The sequence below is a fragment of the Aulonocara stuartgranti genome (genome assembly GCF_965226115.1).
Source record: "Aulonocara stuartgranti genome assembly, chromosome: 19".
In the NCBI taxonomy this organism is placed as follows: Eukaryota; Metazoa; Chordata; class Actinopteri; order Cichliformes; family Cichlidae; genus Aulonocara; species Aulonocara stuartgranti.
In genome coordinates this window covers 4,275,935-4,299,346 of record NC_138955.1, presented here as the reverse complement: position 1 = coordinate 4,299,346, position 23,412 = coordinate 4,275,935, and the positions used below count along the sequence as shown (strand labels likewise).

At 40.7% G+C, this 23,412-nt stretch overlaps 2 protein-coding genes across 3 annotated transcripts in view; one reads left to right on the top strand and one right to left on the bottom strand.

Annotated features, from left to right (window-relative positions):
• mboat2a (membrane bound O-acyltransferase domain containing 2a) overlaps positions 1–21,312 on the bottom strand; it is a 45,053-nt gene extending 23,741 nt beyond the window's left edge. Inside the window, exons 1-2 of one of the 2 annotated variants that reach the window (XM_082516664.1) lie at positions 21,156–21,312; positions 20,522–20,767 (exon numbers count right to left, since the gene is read on the bottom strand). In XM_082516664.1, coding sequence (XP_082372790.1) covers positions 20,522–20,605 — 84 coding nt within the window. In that variant the 5' untranslated portion in view covers positions 20,606–20,767; positions 21,156–21,312. Of the gene's footprint in view, positions 1–20,521 lie in introns of both variants that reach the window. The other variant, XM_082516663.1, reaches the window with a different exon arrangement.
• Positions 4,392–23,412, top strand: part of asap2a (ArfGAP with SH3 domain, ankyrin repeat and PH domain 2a) — an 88,638-nt gene continuing 69,617 nt past the window's right edge. Inside the window, exon 1 of the mRNA XM_082516661.1 lies at positions 4,392–4,473. The gene's annotated coding sequence lies outside the window, so the exon portion shown is untranslated. The remainder of the gene's footprint in view (positions 4,474–23,412) is intronic.

Here is a 23,412-nt window from a genome sequence, read left to right as displayed (position 1 = left end):
TGGGTTGGAGGGTGTTAGAGTGGGTGTTTGAGACCTTGTTTCATCTCCTAATGTCTCCAAATGGCACAGCAAAGAGGCTTTACACCAGTCAATAGTGAGATTGACTGAATCCAGTGGGAGGGGGCAAAGGAAACCTCTCCGTTTGATTAGTAACACCAAACACAGGTGGAAGATAGAAAAGAGATTCTTATACGGTATTGATCCATCTGGATTTTGCTATATCAAGGCTATTTGACACAATTGTGACAACAGCCCAAGCTAACCTTGTAATAATTGTTTGACTCACACTGTCTGTTAGGGCTGCACGATTTTGCATAAAATGAGAATCACGATTTTTTTTTGCTTAGAATTGAGATCACGATTCTCTCACGATTTTCTTCTCCAATATAAATATTTATTGCACTTAACTGCACATCAACTTCGTAACAGTTGAGACAGAACATGAAAACAATAAATAAACATAACAAAACAATAAATGTCTCACATTTTGTCATTGAAGCAAAATGTTGTACTGCTTGAAATTCCGTCTCCACCGTTGCTCTACGCTGCGTGTATAGAGCAGGTAGTGCAACAATAGAAAAATAGTTGCGGGACGGCACCGTCTAGCGTTTGTCTAGGGTGTTGATAATTTTCATAAATCCCTCGTTTTGCACAGTGTTGATGGGAGCCATATCTTTGGTCAGGTGATAAGTGATAGCCTCTGTAATTTCTTTGTGCCTGCGGGAGTTCGACGGGTATAGGGAAGCGCTGTATAAGGTTCCCGTTATTGATGTTTGGATGGTTGACAGGGACAGATTTTCTCCTGCCACTTTCTTGGCCTTACAGCTTCGTCTCTCCGTTGTTTTTTCCCTGCCAGCTGGCTTCTGTATCACGTGGTATAAGGCTCCGCCCTTGTCATTTGCTGAGCAGGAAGAGTGAGTGCTTGTTTTCATGCAAATTATGTCCCGGATCAAAATGCGGTACAATCGCCATCTTTTTTCCTTTTTTTAAAAAAAAAATCGTTGTCATTTGGAAATGAGATCACACATAAGTATGAATTGAGATCGCGATTTTCTAACGATTAATTGTGCAGCCCTACTGTCTGTCATCATTATATTTCAAGTAGTTTTGGAAGTGTTGACATGTCTTTCAGTATACAAAGAGGTGAGTAAGGATCTATGATCATTTTAACATGTGCAGGCAACACTGAACCATTTTACGCAGTGTAAATCCTCGTGTGTCATATACTGGTACAGAAAACTAAATAATCTTTTCATGTGTGCTGTAAAACCTCTCACCACACTACACAAATGCTACATGAACATGCCTAACACATTATGAGAAAGGACATTTATTTTATTGACACATATCTTGCAAACATCTCATAGGGTTTTCCCTAAAATTACTATTGAGGCAGTGCATCTGAGCCAAATAAACAATAAAAAGCTAACTGTTCCCTATCATGTTTTGTTGTCCCACGCTGAAGCCTTTCCTCTTTGTCTGACACACGCAGCAGGGCAGCAAAGAGGCAAGCCCAGGCGAAGTGAAGATTTTACAACACAGCTTAAGTACGTGCAATCAGCCTTCACAACAGAGTCTTTTACAGTACTTTAATCTTGATAAAGGTGATTTAATAAACAGAGAATATGAATTGTTCCACACAAGTTATAAGAAAAGCTCTGCACATAGTGTTACTGGTAACTTAATGTGCCAATTATCTTCACATAGCTGAATCTTCCAAAGCTAGTCGTGGGCCAAGACAGCAGTCGATCCCCTCTGGCAAGGTGACAAAGAATGACTGATGCTTATGTAGCCTGCAGGGACCATGTGTTTTGTGAAAGACTTTCAGTCTAAAACCCCTTGGACTTGACCTCTGTTAATACTGATGAATTTATGGGCTCAGTCACACACTTCAAGGCAGAAAACTTTAGGTCCATTTTGTATAAGTTTCATAAAGCCATTCACCATCAACACCAAGATGATGATGGCGAAAACACTCATCAAGGCTTCATAAAGAGACTTCACTAACAGTGGGTAACATCATTTATATTGTCTATGGTTCTTCAATGTTTTTAAACTCAATGGTTTTCCATGTCTTAAATATTATTGTGTTCATTGACATTTCACTTTTTTTTTTCCATTCCATCCATGTTTCTTTTTTTTTTTCTAAACAGTGATGATCTTAAAAACTATTTTTTAAAATAGAAATAAAGAAGAGGATGACAGTATAGCTAGCTAGAAGCTTTACTGTGAATATGGGGAGAAGAAAGAACCACCACACCCTCACCTCTGCAACCTCAGAACCTAACCTTATGATATCTTTAATAATAGTTTTTCTATAACATCATACGTTTTCTGCAATATAGAAGCATGTCATTGCACATTGCACAGGCCTATTCCACATACACCCTCACAAATGCAAAGCAGAAGGCTGCACGGTAACTTCTTTATTGCCTCTCCAAGTCCATCTCTGCCCTCAGCCTCCTTTGGCAGATGCAAATGAACTACAGATACAAAACAAATTTCAAACATCAGTACATTGTAAAGGGAAACAGACTGTTAAGCACTAAGCCCACATTTGTTTGATGTCACGTTAAGCGATGCATGTCTGAATACATGACAGCCCGCCAATGTATATAGGTCATGTTAACAGATCCGTCTGGCCAGTGAACGGTAAAAGACAAGCAACACCATGAGCGCCATCCATTATCTATGGATCCTGCATGATTGATGAGAGAGAAAGGGAGGGGGACAGATATAGCCCTAAGTACTAAAGCCCTCGCGTCTGCAGGGCTATGTAGCCACAAATCATCTGCAGCATTAGCCTGAGAGTTTCATATCAGATGCTAGTTGGTTGAAAATATCAGGGCTTTTGTTTCTCCATGCGCACACAGACACACACACACACACAATGTATATGAGCCTCAACAATAGAAGCTACCCTGCTTTGTTCTTCTATTGTTACGAGTGATATTGTTTAAAAGGGGGAAACCAGTTGGCACTGAGATGAGTGTAATTAACAAATAATCAAGCAGGAGAAGCTAAACCAGATGGCTGTGTGCAGGTCCTGATGCTGATACTCCTTCAGCTTAGCCCAAAAGCAAACAAATCCAAGCAATCCGCTGGGAAGAAATGTGTCATTTTAGCTCCACGGCTGCCAAAAGAAGACTATGAGTCATTTATCTGTCTCATATGGATGAAAGACAAACAACCGCACCCAGCTGTGTGCCAATAAAGATAAGTTTTATTGACAGTGTCTGTCATTTCCATCTTTCAGCTATGGTTAACAGGGAAAAGGCCCAGTTTCAACCTAAATCATCCCCTGACTTGTAGTAATAACCGAGTAGCACTCTAGCGCAACAAATTTGGCAAAATTAAGCCGCAGTTCATTTGCAGATTGCTTCTAATTCTCTAAAGCTCAAGTGCTAAAAATAAAATAAGATGCCCTAATGTAATGACAAGAAATCACATTAAACCAACCTTCTCTGACTCCCTCTCCACCCACCCCTTCTCATGCAAGCCTCTTTCTTTGCACAGTGTTTAGCCAGTCCACAGCTTTGGATGTTGCTTTACACTTTGATTACCTTCAAGCTGCTCACTTGCTGAATATGACTTGTGTGCCTGTACACCGGCCCACGGGGTAACAGGCTGATATGCAAAGCAACAAACAGCCCACATTTTACTATAGTCACTGATTTATCCAAGTGTTCCAGTAAGACAAAAATAGCAGTTAAAGTCAACTAGTTGAATGTTTCTGTGGGAACCCAACTAGTTTTTAGGAGCGTTTAAATGTGCATGACTCCAATGAGCATTGAAAGTATGTCAAACCACAGGTATGCATCTTAAATTAGATCTTAGATTATTACAGCCACAACCCCTCGACTCTGGATTTGTACTGAAGGAAGTTACAACATCCTTTGCTGACTAGCTGGAAAATCAAGAAGTGTGAATTGGCCCCTCCCTGGATATCAAAATATTGCCCTAAGAGCAAGGAAAGGGCGTGGCAGACAGACAGACAGACAGACAGCATTGTGTGAGTCAACAGTGAAGCGGAGCTGTGGGTGACCATTTGTGGCAAAACCTCAAGCGGGCCAACTGAGAACTGTCAATCATTTATTCTTAAACTGAGAAATGAGATTGCAGTTGTTCACCTATTACGCTTCCAAGCTATTTAATTAGGACAAATAAAGAACAGAGGACCCAGGACCAGTGTTGGGACTAACGCGTTATTAAATAACGCGTTACAATAACTACGTTATTATTGTGGTAACGAGCACGGTAACTAGTTATTATGCCAAAACCAGGAACGCGTTAGTCGTTACTAGGATTTAGAAAGGGTCGTTACTCGTTACTTCGTGTGGTGGCTATCGCGGAGCTTCCACAGATTCAGTAATATTAGCAAGTGGTGGAGGCCAGCAGTTGGAGGAGGGAAAGGGACACAGAAGGAAATGAGACCCGAGGCGGCCGCCGGTCCAAGTGTGAACTGAACTTCAGGTAAGAAGTTATGACCTGCAGTCTCTCTGGGTCAGATATAAACCAAGTTTAGGTGGAGTTTATTTTCGTTATTCTGACTTTTTCCGTACTGCGTGCTAGCTAGCATGACGGAGTTTCTATACAGCTGGGTGGGTGCTATGTTACTGATGTTGAACTTTATTTTGTTCATAAGTTATTAGAGTTGCCAACCGTCCCGTCTGGTATTCAGAGAAAATATTACGCGTTTCTTATTGAGGTGAAAAGGAACAGTTTGTCCCGTAATTCAGCTACAATGAAAAAGGCACAAAGCTGGAGTTATTCTGTGTTTACGCTGCACAGCTGCCTCTTCTTCTTTCATTCTCCCCCCTCCCTCTCCTGTTTCTACTTCAATCATGAAACTGATCAATGATCAGCTGATCGGCTCTCTCGTTTGTTTATCGCCCACTTTGCGCCAGAAAGAGGAAACCAGCGGATGTCGCGCTAAACAACAGCAGCATGTTTAAGCTTGATCAGCTGTTGTTAGAATTTATTTAATATTAATTTCTAGTATCAGCTGATGTTTGCTGGTCATGATATGGTTTGGTTATCTGGTGAGAGGGAAACATGAAGATGAAACCAGGAGATGTCCTTACTGGATCATCAGAGCTGAGCAGGTGATGGAGAAACAGGTTTACCTTTTAGGTGGCATGAATGAGTTGAAGTTATGAACTGTTTCTGAGAGACAAATAACACCAGGATCCTTTTCTAAGTAGCTGACAGCTGGTAACTGTGCAGGGGCGGGTCTAGCAAAGTGTTGCCAGGGGGGCAGGTAGGGCATTAACAGGGAATGGGGGGCACAAAGAAATACTTTTCTTTTTATTCTCATTTAAAATGTCTCGCTTTTAAAAAATAATTATCTGAATCTTACAACAAACAATTGATAGATTGATGCATATATACCATCAAAACAGTGTACATCACTGTCACAACAGTGTTTATTTTCATTCAAAGGCTTTATGATTTTTGCTATAATGGCGGCCGGTCTCTAGTCAAAATGCCCGGGCCAATTTTTTTGTCCCAGTCCAGCCCTGTATGCAGCTCATCTGCAGTCTGGTGTTACCTACATCTTCCTATTCAGAAGGCAGAATTTCCGAGTTCTGAGTACAATCAAAAGCACCACGACTGCAGTTTTTGTGTTGATGTAAAAGGCGCACATGACGCTGTGACGTAGGCTAGAATCATGGCAGCAGTCAATGACGGTCCAGGCATGGGATTTCTCTCGTGGAAATATGCACATTATCTTTTCCTTTCTATTGGTAGGTGGCACAGTGCACTGTGGCAAGTAAGCAAGCTAGAAGACTGGCAAAGTTATGGAAGAAACACATTAACAAGAGAATTCTGAGTAAAACCAAAGTTACTTTCCCTAGTAACTAGTTACTTTGAAAGTAACGAGTAACTTGAAGTAACTGAGTTACTTTTGAGAGAAGTAACTAGTAATGTAACTCAGTTACTATTTTAAAGTAACTTACCCAACACTGCCCAGGACTAAAGGAGAACAGGAGAGTTCATGAAAAATCTGCAGGATTAAGACCAAATGTATACTTACAAATTTACTTCAAGGACTAAAGTCCTTGCAAGAAAAAGTCTCCTTAATAGTAAAGATGACTTTTTTATTACATACTTGCTACTTTACCTGTTGATTGTTATCTGAGATGGAAAAGATTGAATTAATGAGTAATGAAGGGGTTCATTTCTAAAGAAAGCACCTGAGAGTCTTTTATAGTTGCCAAACATTGACTAACTGATTCACACAGAGTTCATTGTGAGAATGCTGTGCAACATCTACACTGAATAGCTAAAAGTAAGCGCACATACATGACCACTTTAAAGAGCGGCTCCCCACTAACTGGTGGCTTATTGGAAATGAGAGCATTTGCATTCATATTCTCAAAGTGTTTCTGCACCATATGTTAGTTAATCGGAATCCTTTTATAGACAAAAGCTACAGCTTGCAGTACCTCTCACCGCTCAGTGCTGTGTGTTCAGCTCAGTGGGAAAGATATATTATTATTGCTCACAAGTCAATTACAAGAGCTCCTGCAGAATCTGTGAAATCATGTAGGAGATTGACATTAGAAATTAATGCCAGCAGTTGAGAAATAAGCTGTCAGGGAAAACATAACCATTTTCGGAACGGTTCTTTCACCCAGGCAGCACTTACACAATGAGACCAGATGACAAGCAAACTTGCTACATTTCACTCGCAGATGTGATTTTACACTGTGAATGGACACTGTAGCATCTGTGATTTTTTTCCCCCTTCTTCGCTTTAAAAAGGTGCTTTCAACCAGAGCCCTCTGCCTTTGACATAAATCTAAGGAATTCTGGGATATGTAGGAACCAGTGTTCCCTCTGGGTTGCATGCAGTACTTTGCAACAAAGTTATATCGTTATAGAAGCCGCCACATGCCAAAAAGAAAAGAAAAGCAATATCAGACTTGATAGTCACAGGATTTGTTAAAAGATTAGGCTAAATGTGTTTTCTCTTGGCCTGGGATGGTTGTTTATTGAATAAACACTTTGCAGTAGACAAGCTCCTGTGCCGAGGTACGTTGTTCCTTCATTCATAATACATGGATCCCCTCTTCCATTATTGATTCACTCTGAAGTCAACCTTACCCTGGGGTACAGCACTCTTATTGTTTCAGAAACTAAGGCAGAATATCTGTGCTGCAGAATCGTTCAAGATTCAAGGGGATGAAAGAGGAGAAAATGCTATTCTGGATAAATGCACTGCATTTATGACAAGGAAAAAAGGGACACAGACCAGCTTGGGAAAGGGGGAGGAAGACCCCAAAAACAAAAAGTTGCAGATCTGAGATGCTGGTAAGGTGCCATGTCCATGCCTGCTACTGACAGAATATTTACTTCTGAAGCTGAGAAGTGGCTCCAATGAGGCCTGGTGAGAACCATTGTGAAGCTAAAGCCCCTTCCATCCTTTGTCTTCAGCATACAATGTCAAACAGGGATGTCTCAGCAAATCAATCACATGTCATTACAGAGTGTACAGATCACAGAGACAGGCAACATACGGATGTTTTGATAGGTAGCAAGTGCCAGTGTGCAGCCAGCGCTTAGAGGCCATAAGCTGTCAGGCAGTTTTTCCTGGCAGCTGTGGCACAGGGCTCAGTTCAGCTCAGCTTAAAGACGCTATATTATAGACTGACACAAACTGGCACTGGGAAAGAAGCTGAAAGGAAGGCAGGAAATCACTGTGAATGCTGAAGACAGATAAGCCTGTTTCCTGAAGCTCATTACCAAGTCAAACCCAGTGTCCATGTATGGGTGCCTGCATGCATATGAGGAAACATAAAGGCCTTCGGGGCTGATCTTTTTCCAGTTTTTCCAGTTCGTTTATCACCAAAATGATATCCTCACCCACAATCTGGATTTTAAAGCATGTCTATAAAGCAACTACTTCCCGCTCTGTTCAGGTTTTTATCTGTCTCATCAGCCAGGAATTTTGTGTTGGAGAGGAGCTGCAGCTGAGCAGGGAGGCTGTGAGGAAAGAAAGTAGGGATAGTACAGGAACGAAGGGATGGGCGGCAAGTCCTTTATTATACTCTGGGCAAAGCTTATCTTTTTTCTCTTTTCCACAAAAACAACAGTAAGAGACTGCAACCATGCTAGCGACAGTTTCACGCTGCCCTGAAACACAGTTGTGCTTTGAGCTAAATGTTAACATTAAAACAATTATGTCATGCTCACAAGTTATGCAGCTATAGTGTTTACAGTCTTCATTCAGTGACACCATCGCAATGTCTGGTCCCCACGGAAAATATCCACTTCCTGACTGCTTGACCAGTGGTTCCTGTTGACCATTCACCTTCTCACCACTCAGCCAACATGCTTAAAAAGGTGCGAAATTTACTTTTGCCATTTCCTGTTTGTTTTTGCATTTTTCCCCAAGTTTCACTGCTACTAAGTGAGGAGTTGGACACCTTTGCAGACTAGTCGGCATCTTCCATACAAACCGCGGGCATTCACAGCAATCTAGCGTTTAATGACAAAACCATTCACAAGAATATTTGTGGGGCAGCACTCATTTTGTAACTAGTTTCACCAACTGCCGCAACCACTTGCCAACCATTTAGCAACCAGTAACTGCCAAGGGGTCACAAGGGGTCTGAGATGTTACTCATTTAGCATGCTAACATTTGCCAAGTAATAGTACAGTCACACTAAAGAAAATAATGTCTGCAGACTGTAATTGAAAAAAACTGACTTTTTAAAAAATTCAGAGCAACTGACTGACAGACAGACTCTGATATCCATATCACCTGTGTGACTAACCGCCAATAAACTCAGGATGTGATTAGTAGTGTTTATGTGGAAATCTACATGTGGCCTATGAGGAAACCGATGACAGGCTCACAATCACAGACACACGCCTCAGGTATAAAGCACGAATGCTAAGCAGAAGTGAGAATTTGCATCGAGTCTACTAAAGGGCTTATTTACCCACTTGTGTCAAACTGTGTGTTATGATAAGAGTGGGGAAAATGCAATACAAAAGGTTCCCGTGGGTTACCGTGAGAGATAAACATCTAAAGACTGCCTTGATGAGTTTGACCTGCTGTCTGTTGGTGCCAACACCTTTTCCATAGATGAGATCTTTGCTTAAGGAATGACAAAATTTCACTCCAGTAAGCCTAAGTAGCACAGGTACACACACATACACACTCACAGGGGTAATATCACTTTTCATGAAGAGTATTCCTGTCCTCTCCATGTGTGCAGTCTGTGTTTAACACCCAGGGACTAAAATAGTTCCTTCCTGCACAAAGCCTCCCTTTACTCGCTGTGACGGGTGAGTTCCCATCTCAGCATGTGTGTGCATCTGCTTGTGTGTGTCTACACACACAGAGATAAATTTAGACAGTCATTAGCATAAAGCCCTTTTTTCCATGTCATTAAGTAAACCCACCCTTCCCCCCAAACACTCCTCCACCCATACAGCCTAAGCAACGCTACAGTCCCGCTCCGCACAGTCTCATTTGATTTCCATCAGCTGTAGTCCACAGTGACTCATGCAGATTCGAGTGGAGGGAGGGAACCAAAGCCTCGAAGTTAAACTCAACTAGTTCCACAGTCTGCATTCGATGCAAAACTGTCTGTGGAGGAAATATGGTGCACCACACATACACTGTCCTAATCCTCTTTAGAGAGTGGTGCAGTGCAAGCAACAGTTTTCATGTTAGGTGACAACGAGAAAGAGCACTCATGTTTAATTCCCCGGAAGATTAAAAACAGCTGATGATAAGAGTGTTCTTAAACGTTACAGAAAGCGGGGACAACAAAAGGATGACAGAGGAAAAGAGATGAGGAATTTTCTTTCTGAAACGGAGGTAGGAAAATTATACAAGAGCAAATGTGTCCATGCATATATGAGGCAGTAAATTTCAATAACATGTAATATAGTGAGCTCCATCCTCTGCCAAACAAACTCTCTGCGGGCAAAGACGTGGGAAATGGCACGAGTACTTTAGCCTCTGCCAGTAAATGTGCCACAGTTGGTCATGGCTCCCAAAGACAAACTACCGTGTGTGTGTGTGAGTGTGTTTGTGTATGCGTGTGTGTTTGCTCAGCGCAACGAGGTTGTGCTGACAGTACGAGAACAAAAGTGGTCTTGTTCTTTCAGCCAACAAAAACAAAGCTCTGACATGTTTTGTGACACTGGCTATGTCTCTTTGCTAACTCGAATTAAAAAAAAAGAAAAAAGAAGAAGAAATAAAAAAAAAATAATAAAAGTTTGACACTTTCACAAAGTCTCACTTAAGTCAGTTCAAAAGGCTGTCAGATGAATAAGATAGCCACTGAAAACTGTGGAATAGAGGCCTCACTCAGAGCCATAAACTCACCGTGTTGCCCAAGGCTATATTATGTTGGAGATAATGAGGAAAGTGTCATGCGGATAAGGCTAACCTAAAAGAAGTGTGCACTGGTGCACAAAGACACACACAAACAGAGACGTGTTAAACCCTGCAGTGTGGTGCTTTCCCCCTCGGAGCTGATCCACAGATCCCAGTCAGGCTCTACAGTCACTGCTATTAATAGTCGAACAATCAGACATTCCCCACAAGGTACAAAGTAGCACCGGGCCAGAACCATGCTGATGGTGTGTGTGTGTGTGTGTCTCCAGGAAAGTGTTTGAACCTGTCCCAAGCAAAGATTATATGGCAGCTTTTAATCATAAATATCATCTGAGCCCTCCCCCACAAAAATCATCTTGGATCCCTAAGAAGGTGTTACGATAAAGTTGTGCTTCCACAGATGCACTGACCTTGAGCTCGACCTTCATTCCACCCATATTGTACATTACTGAATCAATGCAAACTGAAGAAACAAGTCAAGTCCAGTCCAGTTTAAGATTATGAGTCACATGTACTAAATGGGCCCAAATAGCATGTGAGTACAGTCTCCAAATAGGACTCATATGTGTGGTTAGTTTTACGAGCGATTTACAAAAGTTGAGTCAGAGCAACCAGGCTGTAGCATTTATTCAAGCATCGGGTATCCTATATAGTGCCCAGGAGTAAAAAAAATAAATAAATAAATGCACACATAACCCTCCCTAAAAAATGCATGCAAATAATTAGAATGATTAAATTTTGCTGGAAAATACTGGGCTGTTGCCCACACAGGTCATCTCACTTTACTCACACAGAGCTGCTGGGGAATTGCTAATAAAGATGAGCTAGTTACATCTCGAGCGTCTAAGCAAACTTTAATCACCACCCTCATGTTGTTCGAACACGAGGCCACAGCTGTGCACATGGAATGTGCAAAGACAGCATTTCAAAGGGAGGGCAGGCTGCCATGTGTGATCAGCCTTGCTTTAATAATCCCCTTCAATACTTTAAAAGTGAAGTAGAGGAGCTGGATCTAATCTTAAAGACGTCATATCAAGCCAGCAATTAAACTAAAGGTGGCTCTGTTGTCTCTGACTCAATCTGCATGTTTCTGAAATACCTTATTTAAACTTCTCCACCCCCAGCCGAGAGCTATAATAAATTAATCTACAAGAGCATGACAGCTTTGACAAACACTGTCTGAAGGCCTTTTTTTACTCAGTGAACCAGCTCTGCAAAGATTTCCTGAGTGTAACTCTTAAAGAAAGCCTTTTCTTCAGCCGATGAGGACCAATGCAGAGAGTAAAACAGCTTAAGAAAAGTGCGGCCCTAAACTTGCCATAAATAGTCAAATGTATTCAAACCAGTAACTGCTTGATAACACTTTGCAAGTTAAAGGAAACTGGCACTGACCGCTGGCAACGCCACAAATAGTTCACAAGAATTTACAGTTCATATCAGCAACAGAGGATGCAGGCTTTATTAGCTCGGCTATCGGACCTACCAGCACAAAAGACAGGTTTTTGTGTAAAGTTACAAAAGACTGTAAATGCAGGGATAATGTTACATAAGCAAGTTAAGTAACCGACATTAGCTGGATGGATGAATGTTCTGTGGTTGTTCTTCTGTGGTAATACATTTCTATTCTACTACTGATGGTCGCTGAAAGACATACCATCTGAAACCACGTCCCCCTTCACAAGTGTACCCCACAGGAAAGTAGAAGTGGAGTTTGTGTGTAGACACGCTTGTTCTAAAATTATCAACAGTGTGTCTTTGATATCTCTTTGTAACTGAGAGAGAGCGATCAAATGCTAGAGAAACCCAAGCAACTGCAGCCACTTTCTATATTAAAAATAGCAATAGGTGCAACTCAGCATGTGCAGAGTGGCAACTGCTAAAATGTTTCTGAATGGACAAATATGATCAGCCAGGCATCGTACAAGCAAAATGGATACAATGGCTCTTTCTAAATTCAAGGCTGTGCTATCCTTCAAAAAGTATCAAGAACATGTGTTACAATGCTCGGTCAATTGGCGCAGAAGTGACTGGCTATTAGCAGAAGTTGGCAATGTGACAGGAAACACTCGAGGCTGCTTTGATGCACATGTACATAATGTGGCGAAGCTTCAAGCACAATATGCTTTCATGTTTGCAAGTGGGGGGGATAACAATTCTAGCAGACCATGGCACACTAATTTGTAACTTTATCAGCTTGAAGCGTGCACATAGCATTGTTCACCTTTAAGTACAAATTAAAAAGCATCGTGTGGCACAACTAATCAAGTTCAAGGGAATCGATAGCAGAAGGTGCTGGAGAGTGAACACGATGAATCAAGTCCCACTTTTCAAATGACAATACAACTCGTACTTTTTTAGTCAACATTTGTGTTGACTAGTTGGAATGTACAGCCAGACAGAGGCCTGGTGAATGTGACTGTCTTCCAGTGAGGGTCAATTCGTTGTATGCCCACGTAGTACTGTGCAAAAGTCTTCAGCCACTCCTCAATGCTTTATTTTTTTGAGGAAATGGGGAAATAGGAACAACAACGTAATGAAATGTGCAAACATAGATGGAAATACAGTATATAAGGCAAGAACAGTTTGTTCAGCTTACCAATAAACTCCCCGTGGCAGGTTTTCTTTAAGTTCTTTAAGTAGTCTTCGGGACTAGTTCTCCAGGACATTCAAAGCTCTTCTTTGGATCGTGGCTGCCTTTTGTTCTATTCTCTGTCAAAAATGACCTCACACAGCTTTAATAATGTTTAAGTCCGGGCTATGAAGAGGACAATATGTGACTGATCGTGTTCCATTTTGTGCTTTTTTCCAGATGGTTGCTTGGTGGATCAAGTTTGACATGATCCCCAACACCAATGGCTTAAATACAGCCTCAAACTATGAGCCTCCACTGTGTCTTACAGGTGGCTATAACCAGTGTTGTACTTCACTCTTGACCACCTCTGCACTGTAGGCGATTTGAACCACCAATCTCTCATTTGGATTCATCACCCCGCAAGACCTATCGCCACTGATTTGCAGTCCAGTTCTTGTTTAATTTGGCATACCTAAGGCTTTTTTTCTTTTTCTTTTTTTTTTACAGTTTACCTTACTTTCTTGGCATTATTGTCCCACTGAGACCAATAATGATGAGGTTTTGGTCTAGATAAATCAACTTAAAAGGTTTTCCTATTTCCTAAGGACATGGAGTTTCATGTACTCTTCCTCTGCTGCCCTTGCAGGCCTGCCACTTGGCAAGAGAAAACAAACAGGTTAGGGTAAAAGGACTGGACTGAAAATGAGTAGAAAAAGCAGGCAACTTAAAATACAAGCTGGGATAACTATTGTTCAAGACTACTTTAATAAATTAAAGTCTGACTCCATAGAAGCAAAATATTAAGAAACATACAGTGCAAGACTTTTGCACAGTACTGTATATTCTCTTATTTATATTTATATTGGATGCATCTCCTTCATCTTGTTTGACGAAATGAAAAAAAACTGGCTGTGGAATGAATTTGACATTTTATTTGTCCGAGGAAGCCCTTGTATTTGATAAGCTTGCGGAGAATATGTTCAGGCGCTGCTTCATGAGTTTTAAATTTGTTTATATGGGTTAAAAAAATAAATAAAAAATTTTAAAAAATCCTTTTTTGCTGTGCACCACTGGATAAACTGACATTATCTATCATTTAATTACTTTGAGAAAACTTTCCGAAGCTGCAGTTTCCTAAAGTACAGCCTCGCTCAGTGACACCTAATAAAGTAAGACTGTGAGCTTTGCCTTCACCATCATAACCTAAAGCAGATCTTCTCAGATGAGTTTTGCTTGGTCACATAAATTCACATTCTGCAACATCAAATTTATAGAAATTTGACTAGCCTGTAATTTGAAACAGCTAAAATGAGCCCCTGAAAATATCTTCTCTGTGCCACCTATATGCTGTGCCACTCAAGTACTAAACTGGCACTCCAGGCCCGAGAGTGCAGGCTTTTTAGAAACCCAATCCACCCTCATAGCACCACACCATTACCAACAGAACTAATGAGTTAGTATAGCTGAGTCATGTGTACATCCACTTTTGTGGCGAGCACTTCAGACTGAAGAGGAGCGACAGCTGCACAGATTTCCCTCTCTTTCTCAATCTACAACCTACCTGCTTTGCTCTACCATGCAAACAGCAAAACCCATAACAACAGGCATTAGTAGATAAACTACATTACAGGATATACGGAAATCACTTGACTGTGTGTGTGTGTGTGTGTGTGTGTGTGTGTGTGTGTGTGTGTGTGTGTGTGTGTGTGTGTGTGTGACATAACAGATGCCTTGTATCACACTTGACTGATGCTTTCAGCCTAATGGCTTTGCCATTCCATGACTGCATTTACGGTTAGTAAGAAATACATCCATACCCATCAGAGTTATCACTTCAACCCTAATACAGGATGAGGTCATGGTGAATACTGAGAGTGGAAGAAAAAGGGGGGAGCTCCAAGTTTTGCTCAAAGATTACCAAAACCAGCTAACCAGTGAGTCTCCAGACAACTTAAGAATTTGGGAAAAATCACTTGAAAGGGTAAATAAAAGGGTGACTGCCACGCTATGATGATAGAACGCAGGTTTGCGCACAGTTTGTCTCTCTATAATGTAGCAGACTCAGTGAGGGAAAGAAATATATGAAAGGCAGCAGCAGAATTTTAATCGCTGTTGAAAAGAAATTAAGAATAAATGGTCCAAAACTCACAAGAGGTGCAACAAATTTAATTTTCCTAATAACATTTAATGGAACTTAATCAGGACATTATGTGGGAGAAGTACTACAAAATGCAGTTTTAGTAATTACACTGATTAAGATGTGTAAATTGGAAAGCTATGGGCTGATCCTTCCTCTATGGTCAGATCTTGTACTTCTCTGGATTTTGCTGTATGTCACACTTGTAACAGATAAGTGTCATAAACACATAATCATTACGTCTAATTGCATTTAGAGGGAGCTTGTCTGCTTGTTATTATTACTGCGTTGCCTGTTATCAGCAACTAACAACAAAGCATTCCCATATTCCCAAGGAGGAATTACACAATGCTTGTATAGTTGATAGCTAACCATAATAACGCAACAGCCACTGGCACTGTATTACAGAGAGCTAAGGGACCGAAATCAATTGAAAGGATACAACTCCCAAGAGGTCAGCCAATTAAAGACAAAGGGGAGGTAGGGAAACTCTAACAAGACCCAAGGGCTTAAAATGAAGACCAGAAGCCCCAAGGCAGGGGACTCTGGGAACTCAGTCAGTGGCAGGAGACTTTGGAGAGGAGCAAACATAGGATTTTTCAGGCAAGGCTTATCCAAGCTCTGCTATCGCTTTACTAAATGAACTGAAAGAAGCAAATGTTTGCTTTAAGGCTAATAAGAGGAACATTAAGTTCATTTTACAGGAAATCAGAGGTATCTGGAATTATTTTGAGTCCCCTTTCAAGATCCCGTTTTTTTACACTATAGATGTGACTACTTTTATCTGCTTTCAAACCTCAGTTAAACGCATTTTAACCTAACCATTAAACTGAATTGTGTCACAGATCACAGGGAATTGACAGTGGATAAAAGAAAAGTGGGAGTCAAACCCTCAAGCACTGTGTGGGCTCAAAGGCCTTACAGCACAATAGCTGGGTAGGCAATCCAGCAGCAGCAACAAAAGAAAGCTTGTTATTGTGATAACAGACATGTCCGTTGACTGTGACAGACTGCAATCCAATATGTAGCACAAACAGAAGATTGATTCTACAGCTGGGCCTTTTGGGAGCACAGGACACAGAGCAGAGCCGCCTGTACACCGTGAGCCCCAAAGACTATATCTTTATATCAGACAGTGCACAGTGAAATTACCACTGAGCTACAAAACCTGCATGTTCACGGAATACCTCTCAGCACGGGTACAAATGCTCTGCTATTTCAAGATGAAATGACAAAGGTGAGAAATTGATACTTTTGTGGCTGAGCCATCAAATCACTGGAGACTAGAGAGAGTACTGTGTAATCCATCAGACAGTATTTCTCTGCATCACAAGGCAGGGCCACTACGGTCTACTGACACACTCACGTCTGCAATAATCAGCTGAAATCTCAAAGCTGTCTCTGAACCTGAATACATGCAAGCTCCTGCCTCCCAGCTTTAAAGGTCACTGCTTACATTAAAAACATCTCATCCAAAATCTCCACTGAATATTTGAGATCTATAAAGACCCTAAGTAAATGAGCAAAATGCCTTTTATTGGTGATGTCGTGCCAGTCGTGGCAGTGTAGCCTATGAGTGCACCACCTGCAAAACACAACATGGTACAGTTGGAAATTTCCACACTGCCATGCTCCTCTGAGACATCCCACACACCTGCACAGGTGGTAGTGCCGTCAGCCTTTTGAATGCAAGTAAACTTTATCAAGTCACATCACGTTTACCCAGAACACTGAATAGAAATGCAAAGTATATCATGCGTGAACTATGTAAACTTAATACAACAAGATCATTGGTTACAGACACGATCACCACCCTGTAGTTTTAGCCACTAGGCCTGAGCGCTGTAAGGAAACAAAACAATAACACGCTGTAATGGCTGCATCAACCATCTGTGCATCACAAAGTTGGTATTTACTGATGTCAGTGGATGATATTTATCTGTTGCGTCACATCTTCTACTAGTTGTTGGGTTTGTGAAAAAAAAAAAAATCTTCATTTTGTCGGTTGAGGCACCTTTTTTTCTGATTTATGCCAAGGCAACAAGTATGACTTGTCAATTATTTATCAGTTGTTTGTCAAGACACTGTCTTATTAGACGTTAGTGCCGTGGGTCATGTGACTTATCACAGGTGATTTAAGATTGTGCCGCCCAGTGTTTCATTGTCTGCTGAAGAGCAGGTTTGCCTAAAATGTCACAACTAGATGCAATAAGTAAGAAAACCGTTGAGTCCTGTAGTGTGCAAGCCGTTCATTTTTTCCATGTTATATTTTTTCAGCTCTGCACCTGCACCGCATGATGTGCATGGATTTGTTCCCGTTTTATATTAATCAAAAAAAATTCTATTATGGCATTAGCTATCAGCTGAATTGCTTTTTTAAAGGACAGTACAGAAGTGCACAACTGGTGCACTGCAATGTAAATGCAAGACAAAGAATAGCTGCACGTACAAAAAAAGTTTATCAACTGATCTCTATTGCACTGTTGACAAGCAAGAAGGCTGTATCTGTTGTTTCACATGCATTTGGTATTGCTATCACCAGTTATTATAACTATATTAAGTTAATTCAAACATCACTTTCAGCCTACAAATGTCTAAAACAAAGGGTTAGTGCATATATACTTCATGGAGTCTCTTACTAGGCCTCCAGCTGCTGCATATTGAAACAGCTGCAGAAGGAACATCACAGCTGATGCTGCAAATTACAAAAGTCCCTTCTATCTTCAGTGTCATCAAAAGGAGGAAAATTGAATTTGGCCATTACCGAAGTCGTTTCTGGTATGGAGTCATACATTTATAGATGGACTGCATAATTCATTCAACTGGGTTATTTTTGATTTTCTGTCACTCAGCTGAATGATGATATGGACCCAATGAGCCTTGATAACAAGCAAAGCAGCTGTGAGGTTATGTGAACTGGACATTTCAGATTGAAACTGGATCTGCGATGCCTCGACCTGTTTGTAAAAAACAAACAAAAAAACAGGACGTGCAAACATTAAATCCAAGAGATTTGATTTGATTTATTTACCCACCAGCTCTGAAAATGGCAGCTAAGGCAGCTCTGCTTAATTGTGCAAATACGTGATAGAACACCAAGTCCTAAAGGGAGTAAGAGAGAGCAATAAGTGTCCAGCATCCTCACTGAAAGTGGATATCTGAAACAAAAACTGTCTTTCATGCTTCCTGATAAAAAAAAAGGATCTGTAGACCAGTTGACATAAGAAGACTGAGTAGGAGGAAGATGGGATGGGGATGATTTCTTCATGAATACTGTATCTTTAAGACTAAGTGCATCAATTTGTACTAGATATGGCACAGTTTAGGATTTTGGAATGTAATTGTGTGTAATCTTTTGAATGTAATTGTGTGTAATCTTTTCTCCTATAAAAACTCTTGAATCAGAGTAGGTGAATAGTGTTTGTGTGGGCACACAAAATGCAGTGGGAGGTCTTATTCAAAGTAGTGCCGGCATGTTACTGACAGAAGGCGGGCAGTGTGTGATGGAGAGAAAAAGAAGAGAGAAGGAAAAACATAGTGTCATTTTAGATTTTACAGCTTCTGTTATAGCTCTGAGACGAGCCAGTGCCGAGGAGTCCTAACATACAGGGAGGTGCTAGACCAAAGCAGGTGTTGATGTCCACGGGACCGCACAGAGTAGAAATGGAAATGTAGGTATTTTAATGCCAAACGCTGAGGTTGAAACATGCTAAATATTGCAGGATACAAGAGAATAAAAATCTCAACAGCTTAGCATGAGATTTGGTTCCAGTCAGCTACAGATTCCTCTAATAATTCTAAAACTTATTATACAACTATTGCAATCAAAAAACAAGCAAATAAGTTTGGATCCCAGGGATGTACACTCCTTACTTCATGTGACTGAGTCCTCAACACATGACACTCCCTGCAGAAACTGGTACATTCTACGGAGGAGAAAAATAATGGCACATTCTTGTCTCCACATGTAGCTTCAACTGAGGATGAAAGACTGGTTTACTGCTTGACACAGCAAGACAAGGAGTTAAACATTGACTAAGTAGCTGTGTGCAGGGTCTGCCAATGGAGATGCAAACCACGTAGTTTATTCACAAATGACAAAATCCATGATTCTGGACACAACTATTTTGTGTAACAAAGTTACATTTTTACTTTTAAAATATGGTAAAACACTAGCACTAGTGCTTGGCTGGGGAAGCAAACATTCCCCACCAAAAACCTTCTATAATGACTTCAAGACTTGCATGTGAAGAAAAATGCATGGCATTAGGAGCATGCCACTCTAGGAGGAGAACATTTTTGGGGAACTTTTTTTATGCTTTCACAAAGTGTTATTCAGACTAGTTATGGCAAATGCCGAAAGCAATGTGGGGAATAAAAAGTAAATCGAGGTTTGATTTCAGATCACAGTTAACAAAAAGAACATTACCTGACATTGACAAGGAAGGTAGCAAGGTAGTTATTTCAGTACAAATGCACGAGATTAGAAAAGACACAAAAATGGGCCTTATCTGTCTTAGACTAGTCAGACGCTTTTACAGACAAACACACCATCTCTGCTGTCCAGAGCTTTGAAACCACCATTACAGATCATTATGGACTGATCCACCAGAGTTAGTGGGTGTGGTGCCTGTGAGTGCAGCTAAAGTGCCAATGTTTTGCACTACTTCAAGAATCTACCAGTGACAAATATACTTCAAAATAATCCACACAAGGCACAGCTATCAAAAGTTACCCAACCCGTCTCCATGCTGTTAAAAAAAATGCCCAAAGACCTGGCTTTGGGCATTTTTTTTAACAGCATGGGTCTCTCTTCTGGTGAACAACACAACACTGTCACATGTTTTCGCGGTTTGGGAATTTTTTAAAGAGGGATTCATGAGCTAAGATTCCTACAGCTATGAACCTAAAATAAAGCCTTACATCATAATCACAAGCCTGATTTTTTAAAAACAGCTCACCTTTAACTATACAGCGATAGATTTTGTATGTAAGAGTGAAAAAACAATGCAGTGGGTTAATCGTTCCTGCCTGCATACTGACTCTTTAAGGAATATTTAAGTGAAATTTAAATACATTTAAACTAGTAGACCTCAATTAGACTGGAGGACCCGATGGAATATTTAAGATCCCAGTTTGGAAGAGACTGGATTAGGATCTGGGCATCGAAATAAAGACACAAAGGGCATTACCGTTAGTGTAGCTTGGCTAAGAACTAGCTGATGGTGACAGTGAACCACCAACTGTGATATTTGTGTGCGTGTGCATGTGTGTGTAGTCGTTTTCAGTGAAACCGCAATGTATAAATGCTAAGCTAACGATTTGGTAGTGCGCATCACCAGCCTCTGCTAACCTCAGATCTACGGATGCTTCCTAACTGTGACAAACATGTATCGTAACGTGCCTTTCGCTTCACCGATCAATTTTTTTCTTCATCCAAACACATACCTGGTCAAGAGGGAGGTTGATAATTTCACTGAGCGGCTGCAACAGAGTGGATCCAGTGCATGATGCTGTCGTTTGGGTAGCCATGCTTGGACGGTGTCCGTAAATCCTTTCGTTTCCTTTCCTCCCCTCGGTTCACCTCGCTCCCCTAGGCTGCTGCAATGACAAATACACTGCCGCCGCCGCCGCTGTTCCTGCCGCTGCTGCTGTTGTTGCGACGAGCTGTACTGTTGTCATCCACGGCACACACTCAACGAAGATAACACAGCCGGAACAAGAGAGTTACCCGTATGTTCTTTCTTGCAACTCGTAGTTATATTAGCTACGAGTTGCAAGAAAGAAACACGTTTGAAAACTAAACCACATTTAAGCCCCCTCTCGCCTTACACAGCATGATAATTATTTACATTGAAGAAAAGTGGCAACTCCTGTTAGGAGCACGCGCAATGTACGTTGTCGTAAAAAAAAAAAAAATCCACCGCTATTTATTCACGAGCTGAGGGTTGTTTTTGTTTTTTTGTTTGTTTGTTCTATCTAACGTTTAATATAATCTTCGTTCAATTTCATTAGCTCAAATAGGACACAGCGGTTGCTACTTTTGAAGGCTAGCGCGTGAACTATCTCGATTGTACAACACCTTTGATGACAATGACGTCGACAATGGTGTCGGTGTGGGTGGAGAGATGGCGACCCAGCCCTCCCTGACAACATTTTTTGACCCCTGTGTGCGGAGAACGTGAATCCCATTATCCAGTGCCACTGTCGTAAATCCGCATTTGGATTCGGGGTCCTCGAGGCAAATTGAATTTAAACGTGAGGGATGCTGCACGCTCCGCCCCCCTCCGTTCCACTGTCATTTACACCATTCCACACGCGAAGGGGGAGAAAAAGCATGACGTAAGGGGTGTTTTTGGTAATACTCGTTTAAGAAAAAGACAAAAACGAAGTTGGTGTAAAAAAAACAAAAAAAAAGCAAGACCTTTATCTCAAATATCAGCATTGGTCCTTTATAGCGACATTAAAAGGAGGTAAACATGACTTCAGGGGTCACCATCTGTATAACCTGAGGGTGGTCATATAAAGATTATTATATTACACTTAAGTAACTCACGGATATTTCTAACATCGAAATTATGTAATATAATGTCGCTCAAAATGTCAGTATTTGCACATTTCCTTTTTATACCTGCTAGATACTGTTTAAATGTATAGTGCCCCTATTACTTTTCACAATGTCAGTCATTATTTTCATGATGAACGTCATTGTTTTTATTTATTTTATCACTGTTGTGTATATAAACCTTTTTCCGCTTATAGATTATGATTTTTTTATTCTTTAGCCTGTGGCTGTAGCAGTCATTTCCATTGCTCTATTTAATCTATCTGTTTTTTTTCGATTTGAGAATGTAAGACAGGATGTTGCCTTTCACTTTCCACTGCATCATGAGGCTGAAAGGAAAACACCATTGAAGTCCATCAATCTGAAAGGTGTGCAGGTGCAGCTTTGCACGTTATGAAAATGATGTGTTTTCCCAAAGGCTTTGTATATGCCTTTTGTATATGAAAATTAGCAAACCAGAAAAGTCACACAACTAGTTTTATTCTCCGTCTGCTATCAGCACCATCTAGTGGTTCCCACTAAATTTTCCTTTTAACCTGCTTAGGTATAAAGTATCGGATATATATTTAAAATGGGATTATAAATAACTCGTTTATATTGTCACTGAAGTGTTAGTCATAGTGTGTGGTTAAGTTTTCCCTAAATAATCCAGTTATGTTTTGTTTAAAGCGGTAAAGCTGGTGTCTGCACCAGGCCTCAGTAGCCAATAGAGGGCAGCGCGTACTCATAAACAGCAGCTCATTCGCTTTTTCACTAGTCCTGCAGTATATGAAAACTTTAGGAGTCAAAGCTTATGTATAATCCCAGTATAGTAAACATATTACATTTTATTAGGTTTATAAAGACACAAAAAATACACCATGTGCTTTTTGGTCTCCAGTGCTTATTTGTATATGATTAAGTAATAAAGGTAACTTTATATATAAGAAATATTTTAATGACACTGGTACAAGGATCGGCTTGACTGAGTTAAATGCATTGCATAGCATTGATCAGATCAGACTCATTCAGCATGGCACAGCTCAGTGGACTCCTTAAGTGCCTCTTAATTAAAAGCAGGGTGATGTGTAACACAACTCTCTGATCTTTTGTTCCACCCCAACACCAAATGCATCACCTTGGCACACATAACAGCACGACAGCTGCTGTGGAGATACAGACTAGAGGCCAAATGGAGGATGAAAAGATTAAGATGTAGAGGAGCAATAAACACAGAAGACTCTCAGTTTGCCTGGTGTACGGGCAGACAGATTAGGTATACTATCACAACTTCCCGCTTCTTAGCAGGAGGGAACTGGAGTAAGAGGAAAAAGGGAGCAGAAAGGGAAAGTTAAAGGAAACACCTGCGTCATCCAAAGGAGTCTTAGCAACTTAACAACTTACTGAAGCTACTAAAACTGTGTGAAAATTATTCTTAAATGACATTAAGTTACACTTCTTATATTACATTAAGTGTTACTTAAACCTGTGCCCAGTGTGTGTGAATGCACACAAGAAGCTACTAAACACATCCCAGACAATGAATGTAAATATTTTTTGCAGGTGTATAGATTAAAGTGGATTTCAAGCATCACATTTTATCAAATACATTTTATCAGCTGTCAGAGGTAGACGAGTCAGCTTGATTTATTATTTTTTCTTCTATTTGTGAAGTTTTTTTTCTCTATTTACTCTAATATAAATACTGGCTCGCTGCCATGCATAATCTTAACTGAGACAATACAGCAGCGTAAATAAGCTCAACCTCTAAAGCAATATTTAATGCACGTGTGTG